At 40.0% G+C, this 22,945-nt stretch overlaps 1 protein-coding gene across 9 annotated transcripts in view; it reads right to left on the bottom strand.

The window, feature by feature from the left end:
* Positions 1 to 823: 823 nt before the first annotated feature.
* The window catches only part of LOC125240540 (hepatic leukemia factor), a 148,989-nt gene continuing 126,867 nt past the window's right edge, over positions 824 to 22,945 (bottom strand). For 5 of the 9 annotated variants that reach the window (XM_048148440.1, XM_048148438.1, XM_048148441.1 and 2 more), the window contains 6 exons: positions 13,227 to 13,363; positions 12,652 to 12,859; positions 11,582 to 11,694; positions 6,531 to 6,668; positions 3,743 to 3,886; positions 824 to 3,350 (listed from right to left, as the gene is read on the bottom strand). In XM_048148440.1, coding sequence (XP_048004397.1) covers positions 3,800 to 3,886; positions 6,531 to 6,668; positions 11,582 to 11,694; positions 12,652 to 12,859; positions 13,227 to 13,363 — 683 coding nt within the window. In that variant the 3' untranslated portion in view covers positions 824 to 3,350; positions 3,743 to 3,799. The remainder of the gene's footprint in view (positions 3,351 to 3,742; positions 3,887 to 6,530; positions 6,669 to 11,581; positions 11,695 to 12,651; positions 12,860 to 13,226; positions 13,364 to 22,945) is intronic. The other 4 variants (XM_048148439.1, XM_048148437.1, XM_048148434.1 and 1 more) reach the window with 3 other exon arrangements.

The following is a 22,945-nucleotide window of genomic DNA, read 5'->3' on the forward strand; positions in this document are numbered from 1 at the left end:
CAACAGCACGGAACTGCACAACGCCCTTAACTGCATCATTGTCCCTGCGAACAAGTCACGCCGTCGACCGTACCTGCAGATGTCGGACGGGTCGGGCCCACGAGCGACAGCTGCCCGCCGTCACTCCCCACTATGCGACATGCTCATCTCGCTGAACGGGCTCTTGCGATCCGATCCACATGTGGATATCTTCAACGACAGCTGGTCTAAACTGACATCCAAATGCCTTACTTATTCCGAGACAGCGTGAAGTATGTGTGTTAACTGTATAACTTATGTTACGTTATGTTTGATGTTTTTATGTTTATATGTGTTATATATGTTTTATCGGAGTTAATGTATGTACAAGTGTAATTGGTAAACCGTTCTTGTAACTAAATAAATAAATAAATAAACATGCGAGATGCATAAAAGCGCCTCTGTCACGCACGTACACACCATCAGTGAGTTATATCAGTGTCTAGCTGCTGGTAGCAGTATCTACATTGTTGACAACATTTGTTTAGATATGTACCTGATATGTTCAACCCAACCTAAGACAGAAACAGGCAAAAATACGGCTACATAAGGATAATGAAAACTCACGATTTGTGCAAGGTACTTATATCACGATTTATTACATAAAAACACCGATTTAGTAAATATACCGTCAGCAGATCAAATCATTAGATTCGAGGCTTTGAGCTCGGTACATCACTCGTATGATCAACGATTAACATAATCAATAAATTAAAGTGGACGAAACGCGCGCTCCTTGCCCGCGGCCGGAGCGTCACGCCGGCGAGTACATGCGGACGCCGATTCAAATAAAAACGAACATAAATACAACAATTAACGTTTATTTCAATCCATAGAACCATATAAATTACGGTCAAACAAAATACTACTCGTACAAGTAAATCGATATGGTTTTATGTTGTTGCAAAGGTAACAGACATCTACTTTCAAAAATAAAGTAGCCTCAATCGAGGATGTTTTACAGCAGGTTTATCAAATAAATAGAGTAAACGGGAAGAGGTGCGAGTAGGGCCGGATACAGTTCAGCGAGCGGACCTGTTCGGGAGGGTGGCGGTGTCGGATGTACACGTGGTCAGGCGAGAGGGGTCGAGGGAGGGCCGGGGGGGGCGGCGGGGGAGGGGAGACAACGGCGGCGTAGCGCGTTGCCGGGCGAGGAAAGCGGCGCCGGGGCAGCGCGCGGCCGCCCCGCCCGATTCACTTCAAGTACGCTAGGTACACTTCTCTTAGCTTAGATTAAGTATAGCTAACTGTAATGTTCGTACATACAACTCCTTGTTATCACGACGCCTCGCGGCCGCTTCACACGACAGCCGCCGCCCGCTGCTGCCTACTGTTGCACAAGCGATGCTGCCGGCGTGAGGCGCTGTCGTGTGAACCAGACTTAACTATCATATCAACTATACCCATGTTACAATTTTCGAAGAAACGTATTTAATAATATTATTACGTATGGATTTACAAAACCATTACATATATTGCATATGTTAATGTATATCATAACAAACAAGATGGAGTATCAAATGCCGCACAGGGCGGCCAATTAACATTAGGTTCGTTACATATTATAATAATTATCATTTGATATGAAACAGTGCATTTCAAAAGTTCAACCGTCACACCTTTATAGAATCCCTCACTTGTAAACTTTTATAGAAAAAACATTTTATTGTTCTCGCTTTGTATCCATAAAATACTTTCAAATGCAACAACTTCTTAGTCTTAGTTTATAAACATTATTTTCTTCAATTCAATAAACATTCAATTGACTCATTTATCAACGACAAAAACCTACAAAAATATATATTAACATTAGCACGAGTCAAATAGAGTGCGGGGGAGCATCAAACGACGCTTTCAGTGCATTGGGAGGCGCAGCTGGGCCGCGGAGGCTGGCACGCGACGACGGCGGCGCGCCGGACCCGGCACAGATCCGGTACGGCCCGTGTCGAGCGCGCCACTTTCGACACGCCCGCCCGCGCCGACTCTACTCACGGGTCCTATCCATACGATACCATAACGCAAGTCCGTTTACAACTAAAAAAATATAAACTTTCAAAAACGTTAACAACTACAGCCATAACAAAAATAGACTAATAACAACTACGCTACGGAATCTACCAACTACTTAAAACTATCACTAAGTAAATTTGAAACGAAACTATAGTATTCGCTCACTACGTAAACGACAAAGGGTACGCATGTGATGCGCTAGAAGAGGCGATGAGCGCCCAAGCGCCACCGTGGGAGTTAATCTCTGGGAGCGGGCCTACGAAGCGAGCCGGTGAGGCACCTGCGGCGCAAGAGCGCGGGCGGCGGCCCCGGACGCGGCGCGGACGGCTGCCTTCGTGCCGGAACCGAGGGACGGACGGGAAGCTTTCGGTAACATTTATAATACAGATTCGGAGAGGATCAGAGGTCCGGGACGCGGCCCGGGGCCGTCATGGGCCCCATTAAAACTACCTATATACAGACGCAGCCTCTATTTTGCGCATGCGTACGCGAGCCACTTGAGCAATCTAACGCGCGGCGGCCCGTAGCGGGGCGCGAGCGGTCCGGCGCGGTCGCCGCGCGGTCCCTGCCGGCGCAATATAAATATTCAACAACATTAACTTATTACAATAATCCACATTCGGGTCGGAAAACATGACGCGGGGCACACTCAAGCACCATACTTACAACAAACACCCTTCAAAAATAACAATTTGCCATAAAATTTTGGTCCGTACGTCGTTGGCTAACCCTGTTGAGTGACGGACAGAGTCCGAATTGAAGGAATTAGAGACGACGATAGATCGGAGCGGAGCTCGAATGGGACTTTGGTTAACATTTTATCTATTAAACTAACTAGGTAAACTTACGGTAACTGCAATATTGATTAATCCTATGTAACTTCAACATTTTGTAAGATAGTCCATTATAACCTATTACAAAACTTAAGGTGGACTGCCGATTCGCTATGTCATTGATTCCACGGACACGAAATATAAATACTCTTTAAAATACACGTGTAAAAGTCATTGTAATATTTTATATATGAAAGGTCCAGTATCTTGGCAAATATCACGATCACTGAGTACCAAATCAGCAGTTTGGTGGGAATATTAGTGTATAATAAAAACTAAAGAATAACAATGAAACTGGCGAATCCAGATAGGTATCTGGGTAACATAACGATAGGGCAGACTTGTCAGAGAGAGGATCATCACAATAATATTTGAAGTGAGATGGATTGAAGTCAGCACAGCGGAGGCGGGAACTGAAGAGGCGTCGCGAGCAGCGAGAAGAGTGTCCGCGGCCGGGCCGGCGGCGCGCGCCGAGGGTGCGCCTGCGACCTGCAACACAATCACACATACTATTACTATTTTTAAGCAATGTCTTTAAAAAATAATGATCCTTAAAAGTTGAACGCTTGATTAATATCGGTATACTGTGTAGGTATAATATATGTTGTGTAATAATGAAGTACTTAATTAAAAATGACGTCGAGCGGTAGTGGGCCAATGAGTTTTGGAAAATTGTATACCTACAAAATATTATTAGCTTGTCGTTGAAGGAAAATATCGTGAAAAAACCGGACTAATCCGCTGTCTGGGTCACGTATTGAGAACGGATGACAATTCCGGTGCTAAAAGCGTAAATTCGAATCGGAGGCCAAGGCTCGTTTTGAATCGCTCCGCCATTAACTACATCAAGTATAGAAACAAATAAGCGTGTATGTACATACATGTCGAGTGGCGTGTTTGTGCTATGCGGGAAGGTGCGGGCGAGAAGGAGCGTCCGCCTATACGTCCGCGTACTTAGATAATTTCTCGCGCAGGATGTGGTTCTCTTTCTTCAACAGCTCTACTTCTTGTCGCAACCCCATGTTCTGAAAGATCAGGCCACATATAAAATAAACAATATCTAGGTAGTAGCAGCGTGCTTACGATTACTAATATCACAAGACTAATAAAAAACTGTGATAACTATGTTAATGAAATAGTTCCACTAAGATTAGATAATACCGATGTAAAGTATAGCCTGACAAGTTTTTATTTGACCCTCGCCGCGTCGCGGATTTTCAGCTGAACTGTTTTCTTTTACTGGCAAGGATTACTATTTGACACCCGTCATCGAAAGTAGTCGAATGTCAGTGATGTAAACTAGAAGTAAATATTTTAAAGGACTTTCGTTTGACCCGTGGAACATGGCGGATCGTCCTCCGATATCCTTCGATATTTTTTTATTTTTGCATTCTGCTGTTTAATGTATAAGTTTGATAGGATATTATGCAGTGAATAGCCTGCGCAAAGAGTGCATTTAATTAAGAATTCTTTTGGAGATACGAATAACCAATTCTACGGACATCACTCGGCAGTTCGTGGTCCCGGCCGCCATCATGCTTTGTACTTCTGCTCCAGCTATCCTCCAGTGCATCGCGAAGGCCTCGTTCGCAAAAAAACTACCTATACTGTTTTATATATCTCTGTAATTTACTTGACATTGGCAAAGTGTCCTGGTAACAGAAAGCCATTATTATACGAATAAAAAAAAATATTTTAAATTTTCTAACGGCTTCATCGCAAATATGCCCATTAAAAAAAAGTGAAAATAATTATACTGAACGTGATAAATTACGTACAACAAAAAAGGATGAAGGATTCCACAGCATTTCAATAACAATGTTCCGAGATCTTAGCTTAATATATTTTTTGTTCTTATTTATGGTGTCTGTGGCTCTGCCGTGAAGAATATTTAAAGAAATAAGGAGACCGTTCCATCATTGCCACCAGTACCAAACAAGGTCCCACGTAAAAATAAGACAAACATCGACGACTTTGATAAAGGTAGCAGATTCATGAATTTTATGCTGTGCAGAAAGAAGTAGCAAGTCTTACGAGGGTCATGCCAAAAGAAATTAGATACTCAAGATTTACATACTTTATTCTTTATTACAGCTATCTATTTTTTCGAAGTATTCACCGTGAACACGTATACACTTTTCCATCCGTCTAAACCACTTAGAGAATACCGATGACCACTCTTCTTTAGACACCTCAGAAATTTCGTAATTATACGGAGCCAGGGCATCTTCTTTGTTCTCAATCGCTTTCCTTTTAATTTTTCTTTAATTTTAGGAAAAAGGTAATAATCACAGGGGGCTAGGTCAGAGGAATATGGGGCTGGGGCAGAATAGTCACGTTTTTTGAGCTGAAATAGTCAAGTGTTCTAGCGGAAGTGTGCGGGGCAGCGTTGTCGTGGTGCCAGAGCAGGTGCCGGGTTCCTGACTTCGGCCGCTTGTCACACCAAGCTGACAGTACTCTTGGGGCACAAACTGTCACATACCATTCTGAATTAACTGTCTTTTGATCTTCTAGCACTATTTTAGCAATATGTCCCGTCTTGCAGAAAAATGAGGCAACCATTTGTTTTTGTGTGCTTCGGGTTCGGCGACATTTTGTTGGCGTCAGCTCATCTTCAAAACACCATACTGTGGACTGTCGCTTTGTGTCGGGATCGTAGTTATATAGCCATGTTTCGTCACCTGTAAGTATATCATATACGTTTTTTTTCTCGCCTGCGTGGAATTTATCTATCATAAATTTGCACCAATCCACGCGACGGCCTTTCTGTAAATCGGTGAGCTTGTGCGGCACCCATCTTGAACAACGCTTATGAAGAGACAGATTACTATGAAGTATAGTTTGCAATGCTGCTGATCCAATGTCCAGTTCACGCTCGAGCTCTACATATGTAATTCGTCGGTTCGCACGAATATTTTTTTCCACAGCCTGTACATTTTCTTCAGTGACTGCGGTTGGCGGCCATCTGGTCTTCGCCTCATCTTCAAAGCTCTCCCATCCTCTTTTAAATTTAGAAAACCAATTAAAAACAGTTGCACGTGAACACGCAAACTCTCCAAAAGTCGAAACTAAAAGTTCAAAACACTCATGAGGTTTTAAACCTTTTTTAAAGTCATAATATATCATAACACGAAAATCACGTCGAGTAAGCTCCATTGTTGCAGAAAATGCCCGCCAAAATTATTTAGAAAAAAAATAATTAAAAAAAGAATCCTAAGAATTTCCAAGTGTTCCATTTTTAAATTTATAAGCAAAAAACCTACCTTTAAAATGGTGTATAACTGGCCAGTATCGATCAAATGACCATGGAGTATCTAACTTCTTTTGGCATGACCCTCGTAAAACCTAGCTTATTAAATTTTGACTCTCTAAAACCATGTTTTAATTTTGTACAAAAATTAACGCGAAGCCAGTACACGCTGTCCCCATTATATATGAGGTCCACACATTATTGCCATATGAAAAAGGTTTGTAGCGACACTCTTTCAGGGTCAAATAAAAACTTGTCAGGCTTTACATTTTCGTTAACTGACCGGCTATAACTGGATGAGATGATTGCATTATCGGTGACCTGATAGTCTCACAGGCATCGATAAAGTTTGTTTTACAATTACATAGGTACTAAACCAAGAAAAGTAGTAATTGGAATGTAAAGGAGAAGACACAAACCTCTTTTTCCAGGTATCCGGCCCTTAGTGCGATTTGGTTCTCCTTCATGCGGCGCGCGTCGCGGGAACGCTTCGCCGCCATGTTGTTCTTCCGCCGGCGCGCCCAGTACTTGTCATCTTTCAGGTCATCGGGCACGAACTGCCGACGACGTCGATATACAGTTAGCACGCCGCTCCACAAAATCATACGACCCTTCACCCGCCCGCAAAATATAACAACCATACAGAACCGACTGACAAGAGCAAGACTAAAGGACTCACATCGTTTTGCCCGTATGGCGCGCTTCGTGTGTCTGCCCTGAGCACATAGCCAAGTATAGAAGCGTTCAGGCTCCGTGACGAAAAATACGTATCTGTGTGTGTCACAACAACACGCAAGAGTGATAGCGGGCAACGGAACGTGGAAGATTGTACTCTTGGCTACGGGCCCTGAACTCCCGCCTGGTATAAGCAATTAACTTAATGGACACCAAGGCGCCCAGTAGTGGCACGAATAGGCTGTAGCGTCACTTAAACTATTTTTTTTTATGCCGTTCACCCGGTTCTAGCAACCGCGCCAGCTACCATCGCCCTGATAACACGCCATTCGGCGATGAATTTTTGCCATGTCGATTAGTTCTATAATGAGAAGGCACACTGAAAGGTTAGCCAGATGTCGCCACTGCAACAGCTGTTACAAGCCAGAAAAAAAACTTATAGAAAATGTATGTATGTATATTGTGCCGTCCGAGTGGCGCCACCTGGAGTGATAATTAAGATGTCAGTTTGCTTCCTCACTGTATCTACAAATAATATGTTTCATAGTGAAATATAAATGTACCTAGGTAGGCATTAAAACGTACTAATTTAAGTAATAAGCAATTTTGGGTAGTAAAACCAATACCGATGACCATAATAATTATGCATGTACGAAAACGACAAATCCTGGTCAGAACAGTAGTGCAATGAGTATGTAATTTTATTATTATTTATTCCTGCCAGATGACTTATGTATTTACTTAAGTTTTCGTAAAACTTGACTTTACCGTAGGACTTAGTTAATATTAAATATTAGTAAGAATGTACTTTAAACCTACAATTTATACACGTTTCACATTTTTGGACTATAAAAATATTGTGATTGCTATAAATATTTACTTTATCGGGGAATATTTTTGAAAATCGCTCTTAAGAAGAAAATGCGTGGTCCGATACACAGTGAGCCGATTATTATCTTTAAGTTTTGGTTTTATTATCCCATAAGGTACAATGCCGCACAAACGAACGTTTAAAACATATTATTGTCTCAGGCGAGAGAAGAATCAAGAATTGTTGTCACTCGTGCTCGTAATTGTAATGTCTGGTAGGTACCGGTCTAATGAATAACCAAGTTACGTTAACGCTAAAATTGTATCTTCATCGCCCCTCGCCTGACAGAACGCACTCAAATACTTGATAACGCCAGTTAGTACTATAGCCATGAGGTTTTCAAGTTGGAAATGCTGTTTAGTACCATTTGCGTATTAATCTATAGTGTAAGTACGAAAGAACACAATGACTTATTTTGTGTCGGCAGCGACATTGCGAGTCTTCTCATGAAAAAAATGTTGTCGTATGTACAACGTAATCATAATAGTACATTGTGCAACAAGGGAGGTAAGGGGGATATTATTTACGAGTGTCGTGATTATTCACGACAGCCACGGGCTGGAGTGAATTATAGTGTGATACTATACAGCACGACCACGGATGATTTTATTAATTCTGATGCGGTACAAATTCACGAAAAAAAAAGTACTTTTTTGTACTGACGTTTAAAAAAAATGTACCCTTATGATTTTGGAGTTTCGACATAGGGCCCGTGGTCGTGCTAGGTAAGTACTCCCTGGCACGACCACACTATATTTAATGAGATTTTAAATTTCTGTTGCAGTACAAATTCATGAAAAAAAATGTACTTTTTTGTACTTACCTTTTAAAAAAAATACCCTCATGGTTTCAGAGTTTTGACATGGGGTGTGGTCGTGCTAGATAGGTGGTACTTCCTGGCACGACCACACTATATTTAATGATTTTTTTAATTTCTGTAGTGGTACAAATTCACGAAAAAAAATGTACTTTTCTGTACTTACCTTTTTATAAAAATTACCCTCATGGTTTCGGAGTTTCGACATGGGTTGTGGTCGTGCTCGATAGGTACTCCCTGGCACGACCGCACTAAGTTTTTGAAGTAATTTACATAGTACAATTTCAAAACACTTGTTTAGTATTCATTTGACCATCAAATTAAACATAAGTATAGTGTGGTCGTGCCAGGAAGTACCACCTATCTAGCACGACCACACCCCATGTCAAAACTCCGAAACCATGAGGGTATTTTTTTTTTTAAAGGTAAGTACAAAAAAGTACATTTTTTTTCGTGAATTTGTACTGCAACAGAAATTTAAAATTTCATTAAATATAGTGTGGTCGTGCCAGGGAGTACCTACCTAGCACGACCCCGGGCCCTATGTCGAAACTCCAAAATCATAAGGGTACATTTTTTTTAAACGTCAGTACAAAAAAGTACATTTTTTTTCGTGAATTTGTACCGCATCAGAATTAATAAAATCATCCGTGGTCGTGCTGTATAGTATCACACGAATTATAGACACGAGTATATAATATCCTTACCTCCTGACAATGTTTTTCATCACATTTGACAGGAAATACAGAGGAAAAATAATCATTGTTAGTGTGGCGAACATTTTTGTGTTTCACTCGGTGGCAAAATTTGGCTAACCTACGTGCCTTGAAACGCTCGCAACGCTCAAGATTATACATTCTGAACCACTCGCTACGCCGTACAATATTGGAATCTTTCGTTTACTCTGGTATCAACAAGCATGTGTGGTTAACAACGCCATTACCCCCTTTAAAACAAACAAGTATGATACCCCCACGGCTGCAGTACAAGGTCGTTTTTTACACTAAACTAGCCCTGTGGTGAATGTGAGAGTAAGCTGGCAGCGGATGGAAATTGTTTACTCCCATTTGAAACACTGAAAAAATAGGAACACCTTTTACGATGATGTATTTACTTTTGTTCTAATGCTAATATATTGTATAATATATTGTAAAATACTAGAAGTTGAGGATAAATGTGATTTTATCTACATAGGTATTGTTAATAAAATACATACTTATTTAGTTGCATCTACCTACACATCTTTACTTGCACTTCTTTTTGTGCCCTAATATTTCAAACCCAACATCAACAGGTCCAAAATTATTTTTACTTGTTATAATATTAGTTAATGGGATATTTCTGGTAATTTTTTTATAATTACATATCTTATATTTTAGACAAATTTACAATATCGTGAATCGTAAGTCTACCGTTACCTCTCCCGAGCACGGTAAGATAGGCTCACGTAAATGGTCCTGTAAAATTTACATTTTGGATTAGAAAAAGAAGTCTCTTCCTTCTTAATCTATGAATAAATAGTCATAGCAGATAAATTGTACAATACTAAGAGTATCAGATCCCAACCAACAGTAGTCAAATGAGAGTAAGCGATTTTGTTCAGCAGTGCTAGTTCCGGAAATAGATAGAGGGTAAATCTTTAGTTTTTAAAAAGTTGCATTTAACAAAATAAATATCTCCATATAGGGGTAATTATTAATCCAGCTTAACTGATACCAACACTACGATATCATGCGTAATTATTAGTCTAAATACTGCTCGGTAAAGCGTTAGTGCACTTGATGGATGAGCATGCTGTATTGTAATCATGTGTTCCCTAGGTACGATCGACTACAAAGAGATGTATACACTTTTTCACCTTATTGCATGGTAATAAGGTGAAAAAATGGATACATCTCTTTGTAGTCGACTGTACTAAAATATGTTTTCTGTCTGAATCATGTGTGTAATGTTCTGGGCTCAATATATCAGTTATAGAATAAGCTAAGTTAATCAAGTTCCATTTCAGAATTTGTCTCTTTTTATTTACAATAACATTACTAAAATTCCATATACATACATATATCTATCGGAAAACCCTTGATTTCTTAGCTTACCTATACTATCTACTGAAAGTATTTAGAATATAATATGTAATTTCCTTTATTTACACATTTACTTTACACTAATAATACTTAATATAATATGTACTTGCATTGCATGAACTCTTTCACTATAATTGAAAAACAGACCTCGACTTTCTTTAAGCAACAATGTGTAATTTTTTTTAAGAAACCTTACATCTGCAACCTAAAAATTTAAAAAATAGAATCGAGTGAATCTTTAAATACATAAAAAAATATTACCTATTTACAAAATATACTGTACCCAATACATATTTGTTTTTATACGATCATATTCTAAGAACTTTCAGTACTATTTATCTATGTATGTTTATCTTGCAAAGGTTAATAATGCCTAAGTGCATGTTTGTGTGGATTCAGTAATCTAGGCTCTACGTGTTAAACCTGATAAGTTCTTAAATATGCTTCGAGTGTAGTAAGGACGATTTTATCATAATTACTGTTGGGAGTTCGGATGGAGAGTATGTAATTTATTACACCTAAGGCATAAGGATGGAAAGCGACATACGAATGATTGTGCCTTTATTTTGTGTACCTATTACGATTAATGCCATCAATTCAGCACGCTGAATCAAACGACAAAATAATAGTACATTGTGCAACAAGGGGAGGAAGTTGAATATTACTAACGAGAGTAAGTTAAATCGCGACGGCTTGCCGGAGCGATTTAAAGACTCGAGTTAGTAATATTCATACTCCCCGAGTGACACACAATGTTTTTCATCACACTCCCAATGTAAAAAAATATGTAAATAGATGTAAAAAAAGTCAAGTACGGTACAAGATATTTCATTATTCCCTTGGGAGAACGATTTTTCTATAGCTCACGCTCCGCCTGCGTGCAATAGTACATTTAAAGTGCGGGTGTGATGAAAAACACTTTATTTACTTATTAGAAACGCGTGTGTTGTATAGAGTGTGCGTGTTAGTGTGTACGCCGCTCCCCTGAGGCAGCATGCGGCTAGGAATGATCAGCGCACTAACTTCATTTACCTGTTTCCGGGACTTCTTGATCATGGGCTGCGGCTTTAATTCTTCATCGGAGAAGGCGCGCGTCCGGGGGTCGAAGTCACGACCCGACGACGCCATTGAAAATGCTGAAAATGTTTACACACGAAGTTAAGCGCTATGGCTACAGAATTTTTGTGTTTCTGGAATGTTTTGTTAATTTTTTTTTCTAGCCTATAATTGTGTCCCACTGCTGGGCAAAGGCCTCCCCTTTCTTCCGCCACCCATCACGATTTGCCGCCTGCTCCGGCCAGTCGCTGCAAAATGCGTCGAGGTCATCCCGACATCTTTTCTTTGGTCTACCTCTGCCCCGGCTAATCGGTGGTGTCCAGTCGGTAGCCAATTTGGCCCACCGATCTGGATGCATTCGGCAGACTTAACACCCACATCTACAATACCAGTTTTGGAGCGCAGTTCGGTATTCCTAACCCGATCGGTTCTGCGGACTCCGAGTATGCTGTGCTCCATTGCTCGCTGGCAAATCTTGAGTCGGGACTTTTGGGCTTCCCTCAATGACCAAGTTTGGGCGCCGTATGTTAGGATAGGCCGGATACACATGTCGACGAGTTTGCGCTTTAGTGTCAGTGGAAGGTTGCCCTTCATTAGCATCTTCATGGAAAAGAAGCTCTTCCAGGCGTACTCGATGCGTCGATCGATTTCTTTGCACTGCCTGTTTTCGAAGGATGCTATCTGGCCCAAATAGATGTATTCGTCGACATATTGGATATCCTGCCCATAAACCGTGACCGTATCTTTCCCCCTGTTGGTCATCAACTTGGTTTTGGCCATGTTCATTGTGAGTCCGACTTCAAAACTTGTCGTGCTAAGGTCTTACAAGACCTAAATACAGCATTTGTTGTAGACGGGGTGCAGTGTGGGAGAACAAAACGATGTCGTCGGCAAAACGCAGGTTAGTTAACTTCTTTGTTAATTTAAGTATTTTTTTTTCTTCTTCTTGCAGTAGATACTGGAGTATCATACAGTTATGAGATTATGAATCAAATTAAGTAGGTAGTAGAGAGGAAAATATGTTAGTTGAAACTTACTGGAATCGGCGGGTGAGAGTGGCGGGTTGATGGTGTCCGGACTCATGCAGTCGGAGGGCGAGGGCGAGCGCTCGCGCTTGGTGACCGGCGCCTGCAGGCCGAGCGCCAGCCCCGCGCCCGCGCCGAACGCCGAGCCGCCGAGGTGCGCGCCGCCCAGCGCCTCTCCTTGCATGCCATTCTCCGACAGGAACTCGTCTAGGTCCACGTACTGGAAACCACAGAGCGGACACGTCACGCAGAGTGCCACGAGTGGCGCGGCGCGCACGTATAATACGCACAGCATAACACTCGCAGCCACATAATAATTCAGACTTATAATTATGGAATTATAATAACAATCGCTGTATGCAATTCGCTAGCAGTATTTAACTCTAAAAACTTAAACTAGATTAATTACAATCATAAAGGTATACTCGAGGGACGGGTGCAAAAGGTGAAGCGTGAGGCGGAAGGGCGGGGAGGGTCAGAGCGGGAAGCTTCTCTATTACCTAGTGCGAGCGGCAGCGACCAGGAAGCTGGTGAGAGACGCACACAACACGCAACACGCAATAGGTAATAAAGTTGCGATTACTGACTTCCTGTACCTTGAGATCGGGATCATAGGGCAGCGTCTTGTCCCACAAGTTCGGCCCCAGGAAGGCGGCCTGCGCCTCCCATAGTTCGTTGTCATCTTTCTTGTCTTCGAGCGTGTCTTTATTGTTCACCGATTTGCCTGTAACAAACAAAACGTCGCCGGTCACTGATGAGCCCGCGTCGCAACCCTCCGTCCGTACCGCACAACTAGCTAGGCAACGACCTGGCCGGCTCCAATACGACCCGACTGCGCCGTTATCATGCCCCAAATTATAATAATACATGTATTCTGTACATGCTAGTTTTACCATACTTCTAGTCTTAGAATTCATTTTTAAATCAATGATTCATAACATAATATAACATAACTAATGAGGCGGTAAAGATTGAGCGATCGACGCCGGCTTAGGTTGTTCACTAGCTATTTTAACTAAGTGGAGTCAGTAGGACAAATATACAGTAAAGATATCAAAATAAACATTACAGACAAACATGAAGTGACATAACGACATTGGATCTTAAGTATTTACAATGTAAATTATAATCGCAGTGCACCAAATGCGAGCAAATATAAATAAATAATAATCGCATCAGCCAAAATGTTGTAAAAAATATGTCAACAGTCATATGTAGGAATAACATAATAAAAACTATTCTAAAGATGATAGTGCATTTTGTTAGTAAATAAATCAGTAAGTATGTAGTATTTATTTTAAGTGTAATAACGCATAAATTTTCCTATAGTAGGTAAATATTTAGGTTTTAATGTAAGTACATTTACGGTAGTACTTAGATAAGAAAAAAGTAGATACGTAAATCTTGATCGCCTGTACTACGCTGCTCTTCATAAAGAAGAGCTCGTCTGGCTCGGAGTCGCGGTCGGGGCGGCATCGCGGCGCTGCCTCGGGTCACACTACTTTTGTCTGCACCCTACATCCAGTTGGCTTCGGTCAAAACGTTGCAATCAAATGCATAGCTACTCCCTATATGGTTAATACTTATAGGAATAATAAAAATGGAATGACATCACCACATCACTACTTGTGGATACGATTGTTCTGCAAAATGTATTAATAACATCGTATCGCAAATCAAGACTTTATAAAACTGCACGGGTAGCACTTACTAATAGTGCGATATGGGACGGCCTGATATTTTATCGTCTATCGCGCGACCATAATTGCCTGCCTGTACTCAATTCGAGATAAACCAAGTGAACGAATAGATAGAACCATAATAAAAATGTAGGTAACCAATTGAGTACGAAGTTATCAAACACGGACCGCGCTAAAGATTTCGTTCAAGTTGGAACAACAAGCCGAAGAGGAAGAATGGAACACGTGCGCGGGAATGAAACGAAGAGGGCTGTTGAGGGTGGTGGTCACATGGCGGGACACGTGCTGAGCAGCCTGCGGAGCGCGGCGCTGCGGTGAGAGGGCGCGGGGCGCGGGCAGCCTCCACGTGACGGCTCACGCGCGCCGAACACCTCGCCCGTACTTCACATGATCCTATCCCGTCTAGCATCCAGTGATTGAAAACGTTTCTACCTTCACGTGTACCCAAACGGCGTGCGCTTTTATACAGAAAACTTTCAATATCCCGAAACTACGTGCATATATCAAACACCACTCCTATTTGTTTACATTTTATAGATTTGACCACTTCAACTTAATCAAAGAAAATCGTAAAATACAATTGGAACTGTGAGCGCCAAAACGTGCTAATCAGATAATATAATACCTTTGGATTTGAGCAAGATTATCTTATTCTTGGCATATAAATGCTAAGAGGTGGCCGTACAAGCACGTCATAAAATGCTAGGGTCATGGTAGCGTACGACACATACGAGACTAACGAGACGGTCGCAAAGGTGTCGCAGCCGGGCGCGCGCGCCGGCCGCGGCGTCAGCGGCCCAAGGCGAGCCGCCGCATTAACATAGCGTGTCGTCTCTGCCTACTACACACTAATCACACAACTTTTTATTTTTGCCGGCACGCGTCAACATCGCAAATTTTTACAATTACGAGATTATATTAGTCTACAATATTAGTAATTTACACTGTAATAATTGTCATAATATGAGACTGTTTGTTTCTTAAGAAATAAAAAAATAAAAAAAAAAAATATTATAGCCATCGGTACTTTGCACAAGATGCTCTACTCCCAACCTGTCCTCATTGTTATGACCGGTTCGATATCATATAATATGCGACTATGAATCATGAGTTAATTATAAGAATAAGAATAGTTTATTTCTAAATTCCATATAGGATGTTCATGAGATGAGTCTGTACCTTATGAGTTATGACTATATTTACATACGAAAAGTTAGCCACAGACAATCGTTCCCATGGGTACTTATTACCATGATGCAAGTTTTTAAAGTTCTATCGTGGTAAGTATTGAAAATTAAATTCAAATATAAGAAATTACAACTATTCCATAAAACCAACGGCCAGAAAGCTAAATTTTAAATTAAGTAGGTAATGAATAATAAATGAGACATTTTCATTTTCACATCCTTATATTTTCATTGCACATTCTAATTTGCAGGGACAGATTTATAGTAGGTAGAATTATAGAAAGGTGGTCATCCAATTTTAATACTTTCGAACTCTTTATATTTTTAATTGATGTTTCACAGGCGTTGGTGAACAACCTAGCAATATGGCTACTATATTTAGCAAGCTAATGAGAGCAGTTTCGTCGTTCTCCTCATGTACCCCACCCACCAATGTATCATATAACCCACTATTTTCCAATGCTACCTCCCAGACTATCCTTCATTTATGAAAATTAAATATGATTTACTACTAGTATTCTCCCTAGTAACCAGTATCTATATCCTATTCGTAATCTATAAAAAACCTACACATTATATACAAACGCATTTTATAACTGTATGTAAGTATTCCATAATTTCCCTGTCGTGATTAAGTGGCTGCGGCAGATTTTGTTTCGCATCGAACAGGTATCATACTAATGTGTCTGTTAAGAACATAAACAACGAGGTTTGTATTGATACGTCAACATAAACTAGTGACACAATAACGATCGTGGGAGACGCTCGACACGCGATCGCGCGGCGTGTGCGCGAGTTTCCTCGAGAAAAACCGCGCCGGCTGAGCGCGCCGCGGAGGGGAGCACGGAAACGGGAAGTGTAAGCTAACCCACTTGTCGAGTTACGTGCGCCCGCGCCTGCACCCGCGCCCTCGCCCGCCCGGCACGCTCCACTCGTGCGCACAATGCGCCACACACCCCTCTCTCTTGTTGCACAATACTACTCTAATGCTGCACTCGCTTCACTACCTGACGACTGTAATAATCATATCTCTACATCGCTAAGTAACATCATTGTTTATTAGCAGTTTATTAACCAACCATTTGAGTAGGTATGGCTTCACTTAACCATTAAGGTTTCAAGAGAATTTATAATTTCATTTAATAACCAGTAATTACACTGCAAACTCTCTATAAAATATATCGAGATGACAATAAGGATTCTGCGACCATTTACTTTCGTTGGTCTAAACTCTCACTTTTAACGCCCGTTTGGTGAAAGTCTTGAGTTATCATCCATTAGAAAATGCTGACGACACCGCTACCCGAAAATTCAAAGTCGATTCGATGTACATACTCGTACGAAAAACTTTAAATAACTATCCCACAAAAATTATATACATATACTATTTTGTTTTATAATATGCTTTTGTGTTAATAAATTGATTAGTAATCTTTTCGTTAGCTATTATTCCACATAGAATATAGGTATTAGGAAATCGGTGCTACCTGCCCTATGTATTTAGCCTATAAAATTTGTAATGAGATAGGACTTGTATTGCATATAACTTGTAATATTTAAATATCACACGACCTTCCGGTTTGAAATTTTAGTGGCAGAGAAAGTGTTGCCAGAACCGTTAACAAGCAAGTACCGCCCCGCGGGCCCCGTCTGATGACGCTGCAGCTGACGTCACTTCTCTCACTTTCTTGAGACCCAGCGGTAGAAAGTGACGTGGCCTCCCAAATATCTATGTTGCGTATTAATCATCATGCAGAGCACAATCATTACAATCAGTTAAATCAGCACACCATGTTCGAAATACGATTCGTTAAAATATTTATTAAGTGTATATGGTCTGTCTGTATTGTAGTACATATTTAATAGTGTAAAATATTACCACCCCCTTTTCTCGCATCGATGTCGTAGAACTGTGTGGGACATGAGTTCAAGTTGTGGAGTGGGATATAAGATTATAATTTATAACCTAGCAACCTGACACTGCAATTACGCAATTTCGTTTTGAGAGTGGCATTGAAATCTGATCAATTTCATGTGCTTATGCTTCAATCCTCGAAACACGTTGAAAATGGCTAGCATTTTCAACGTGTTTCGAGGATTGAAGTATGTTTCTATGTATATGTATGATTCTAGAATAAGGTAAATCATTTAACATATGTGACCCTACCACAATATAATAACTAGTCTAGCAGTAACGAGAGTAGCAGCTCATTCTATAGGTACCTGAATATAATTTTCGGTTTGGCAAAGAACACATACGAAAGACGAAACTGGTAGGTAAGGTACCTATTGTACTTATATTAATTTAATGTTTGATATTTTAGTTACAGATATACAAGAGGCGGAAAAACAAATTTTATATACTGAATTAAACATAAAGTAGGTACCCAGACTTTTGACTATTCACAAGGGTGGTGTATTGGTGATGCGCTGCCGGCGGTGGCTGCGGTATGTATCGCGATCGGAATGCTGCACGGCACGGCGCAGGTGGAAAGCTGTTGCGTAACCATCTCACTTCCTACTTGGGAAATATAGGTGAGGAGTGCGAGGGAAGCGGGGTGCGCGTTGGGGGGAGCGGGAAGTAGCCGCTGCTCTTGCGCAACGGAGAAAGCAAGCGTTTTCCGGCGGCGCGCGATCATTTTCGTAAACGTGTGAATTGAGCGAAAGTGAACGAGAAAGTAGAAGCCTCCGCGCGCGTCGCGGCTCAGGCGTCAGCGAGCTGGCGATATTTTACGGGTTACCGTATCAAAAATAATTTGCTTGAATAATTCATAAAACCGCAATATCTACTGACACAATGCCTTAATTACTTATCACGCAGATTACTGAAATACAAATTTATTGAAGCTTTACGGACCTATTGAACGTGAAATTTGAGGAAAGTAATTAAAAATAGACACTTAATTAAATAATTATAAATAATACACAGAGCCGGATAATATTATTTCGATACCACGTTTTCGAACTAGGTGAATATTTAACGAGCTAAGCCGTCCTGAGCTATCATCAGAGAAGCCACTATAGTGTGTAATAACGTCGCTTGAAGGTAGGTCAAAAGGATTTATTTATTAAGTATCTATCTTTACAAATACCAAAAGTGACTAATACCAATTCTGTACTGATCTGTCGTGCTTTTGCGACTTGAGCCTTAAAACCGTGAAAAACCGCGCGGAGACGCGGATTTCACACAAACATACCTAGTCCAATTTTCCTCGATATTAACAGTATTTAAAATATTGTGTCACAATTCATTGTATATCGACTACAAGTAGTTAGGTACGTCCTTAGGTTTATTGTTTCGAGTATTTAAATATCGTAAGCATTAAATAGGAGCATTTAAGCGTGAAACCTATTTTTGGTTCCCTATTTTTCCAAAAGTAATATATTCCGAAAATTGAACGTACAGGTATAGCTTGATACATAATAAGCAATTATGTAATGATATTTTCCATATGTCAACATCCAGAGAGGAAAATTGGGACTACTTTTAGACGGTGAAGCGGCCGTTCTCTTTCCTCTAAATAATGACACGAGTATTACGCATTTCGTATCCTATCGTGTTTCTATTCGAAATCAGAAAAACGTCCTGTTGAGTTCCGCACACAGTAAACCAGTATTTTGTTGGGCGTGCATATTTGTTCAGCTCTGGCGGTTGAGGCATCGCCGACTCCAAAAAGCGTATATTTGAATAAGAAATACCTACAAATTAAACGAGCAAGTGTGCTAAATTACATCACATCTGTGTTGCTAAAATAAATAACTCTACACTAAAAGGAATCCTTTTGATTTAGGAAAATTTGTTTCTGGGTACATGGCAGGTACTTGACTCTCCAAACTGCCGTATTTCTAACTCACGTTTAACTGTAAACTTTAAACAACTGTATTCACAATATTTATACTCAATACCACGCCACGTGATAATAGTTTGTAAAAATATTAATCAGATTGTATTAGGAAAATCATTTGGATTTCTCAAAGACTAGGCAAACATTAAAAATACACTGCAAGTATCAAAACGTCATTAAAAATTAATATTGAGGATGTTCGATTCTATGTAGTAGTTTTTAATTACCGTAAAAATTGACTGTCAGAACACATTGATTAAATCAAGGATTATTTATATAGCATTTACATACTTCATACTAAGAATCGTACCTCGATTTTTCAGCGCCACCTATTAAATACTATCATAACTATACTGATGATGCCCACAAATTTATTTATTTTCAAAATGTATATTGACGTGATATCATGATTTGAAAATAAAGAAATATGTCATTTGTTCTTATAAAAAATAAAAACACGCAAAAATATTTGGAGAAAATATGATTTTGGCCACTTACAGGCTGCGAAACAGCGCTATCTAGTTTTAAGCCTAAAAGGCCCAACATTTCAGGGGTACGCTTTTTTGTATGGGCTTTGTCAGTCCAGTATTAAATAGTTCTTGATTAAATATTGTTTTAGTACTTACTTTCTTTTCTAATTGTTGTTGAGTAAGATGAATATAAATTGCAGTGAATTTGTTACCATAGTTCCAAGGGTCGTAGATTTCTTTGCTTGATATTGGCATTTTTTTAAAGACGAAATGTTTTTCATACCTACGAATAGATTTTCATATTTTTAAATATGTATACATCTACTGAACCAACATCCCAGTTCATAAGTGGTTATAAAACTTGGCGTTGAATATTTATTTATGCCGTAAAGATTGAAAGTGGTGTCGCTATCGGAATAATGTGCACTACGTCGGTGGAAAGTAAAAGTCGGAAGGTGGTATGCGCGGCGGGGCGCGGCGCGGCGCGGTGGGGCGGGGAGCGGGGTAACGCGGAAGCGTGCCGGAAGATCGCTTTTACTCTCGTTCACAGCCAGCGCCTGCGAGCCCCCGGGCCCCCGCCCGCTCCGGCCAGGCTACCGCAAGTCTGTGCTATAAGCCTCCAATCTATTTATTTCTCATTACCCTTTGCCCGCGGCTCGGTACTTAAACGTATAGATACTTTTCTCGCGTAGAAAGAGAATTAAGCGTAACAAAAAGTTGCCTATGTCACTCTCCATCGGCCCTTCAACATTACCCTTTGCCCGCGGCTTCGCTCGCGTTAGAAAGAGACAAAAAACTCCACTTAAAAAATCATGACAATTCGTCGCTCCGTTTTGCCGTGAAAGACGGACAAACAAATAGACACACACTTTCCCATTTATAATATTAGTATGGATAACGATAGCGCAGTATTCCAAGCTGTGTCCCGTTCAAGGAATCCGCGAGCGGAAAAGGATAGGCCTCCTAGACGAAGGACAAAGAATAAATACAAAAGGGGTTTGAGGAATACCAGTCAAGGGTCTATGGAATCCACATCCAAATGTCTATGGAAGGTTGGAAAACGAATAGGTATTTACTAATCAAATATGCATGAGTCCATGATCCATGTTTCAATTTACTGAAGCTTTGAACTAAGCAGTCAGTTTAAATAATGAGTGCGAGCTTACAAATGACTAACATCAACCTACATAATACCTTCTTTTATCTTACTTACCTACCTACTTGATACTTGTACGCCGTTGGAAAATCCTATATAACTATTAACTATAGTAATAGCATAATTTCCTAAGAAAAAAACGGTTTTTGCCTATCCAATTAGATTTTTTAAATAATTTCCAGCAAACGTACTTATGTGGACTTAATACACCGTGGGCCTGAATAACCCGAAATAATTTAACCACGCGTTTTTTAATGTAAAAACAAGCAAAAAACATTATACGACTTTTGTAATTTTTTAAGAAAATAATGTTTTATTATTGTCTTTTCTTTAGACTACACACACACCATACACTTTTCAAGTCATGACCACTTTTTCATATTTTTTTTTGAATAAGAGAGTTTTTGAAACGTTTTTGTTTTTTTTTCTGATATCAGTCAATTAACATGACAAGACTTAGAATATGCGTTTTTCCCCGACTAGTGACGAAAAACCGTCTTAGCTAGAAAGATGTAATCATCTCTGAATCTATAATCCAAATCCAGATAATTGCCATTATATGTCGTCAGGAATACACTGTTAAACCCTTTCGGGTTTTACAGGCCCAACGTGGGCATGATATGTAACATGTATAATAATATTAATAATACGGAACTAATCCATTTCATAATATGGAACCAATCTTTATAAAAAGTGATCTAAGATTTAAGTAAGGATTAGGTAGAACTAGTAGGTAGATATTAAGTATGATTAAGTAGACTTACAAAAAATAGCTTCTCGCTTCGGTCGATTGCTTTTTAAACTTCTAGAGAAGACCACCCACCACTGTTGCCACCGACGTAGTATAAAAAAAAAAAGACAGAACTTTATCAGTTTGGTCTCAAGTAATCAGTTACTACAAGTACATGTATACATTTCCACTGACCCTAATTGTAAAGGCTACTCCAGTTGTTGTACCATTTATGAGCTGGCTGACGCACAATAATTATGAGATTTAAACTTTTATTTGACTTAATAAATTAAATAGTCAATTTCTTTATTTACTGAGTTGTCCATTTAATTTAGGCTACATATGTAGGTATAAACAAAATAAACATTTGATTAATGTCTCGCGATATATTGAGCTATTTATACACGCTAAATTAGACACGTATCCACACAAAATATTAACAATGATAAAAAGGCTGTGTGGAATTAAAATAATCGACTGCAAGTACTTCAAAACGAATGGGATGCAATGATAATGAGCGTGTAAGGACAGCCCGACGAGTGTTTCTCGTCTCAAGATTTCATTGTTGGGTCAAAAAGTAAAAGTGGTCGCGCTGTGCCCACGCGCACCGAACACGGAAGAAAGCACGCAGCGGGGAAGCCCAGAGGTGCGGGAGGGACGGGGAGAAAGTTGCGAAAAGGTCGCCACTTTTGCCCAAATATTCCGAGTGAAAGTGCGTGCGGGTATGCTCGATTTGATAAAAAAAAAGTTTGCGAGAGCACAGCCTTTCGCAAGAACACTGCTGTTACTAAGTAGTGAAAGGTCTAAATCTACTGCGTCAGTGCTAACTGTTCTGAAAGCAGGTCAACGATTCTGAAATTATTATTGGCGCATCTTAGTTGACCTATTTAAAGCAGATTAAAATATTCGCAAATTAACATTGAGATTTAAATATGTTTCCTTAAATTTGAAATGGAATCAATAATTAACCTTGTGACAACTTTTCTTTGAACACGTCACATGTATAATTTTTAAACCAAAGTAACCTCGTACACGGATCCGCGTTAACTACGACATACGAGTGCCTAATGTTAATTTGGCGTAGGCTTTGGTTTCTTTTGCTCTCTTTACTTTATTAGCAAAACGATTTTTGTTGAATCAGTAGGTTTTTTTGCCTTTGCGGCCTTTGCGCTGTGTAAGTGTGTAACCCTCGCTAAAGTTCCAATTCTCGAATTATTC

The sequence above is a fragment of the Leguminivora glycinivorella genome, chromosome Z, assembly GCF_023078275.1.
Source record: "Leguminivora glycinivorella isolate SPB_JAAS2020 chromosome Z, LegGlyc_1.1, whole genome shotgun sequence".
Lineage (NCBI taxonomy): Eukaryota > Metazoa > Arthropoda > Insecta > Lepidoptera > Tortricidae > Leguminivora > Leguminivora glycinivorella.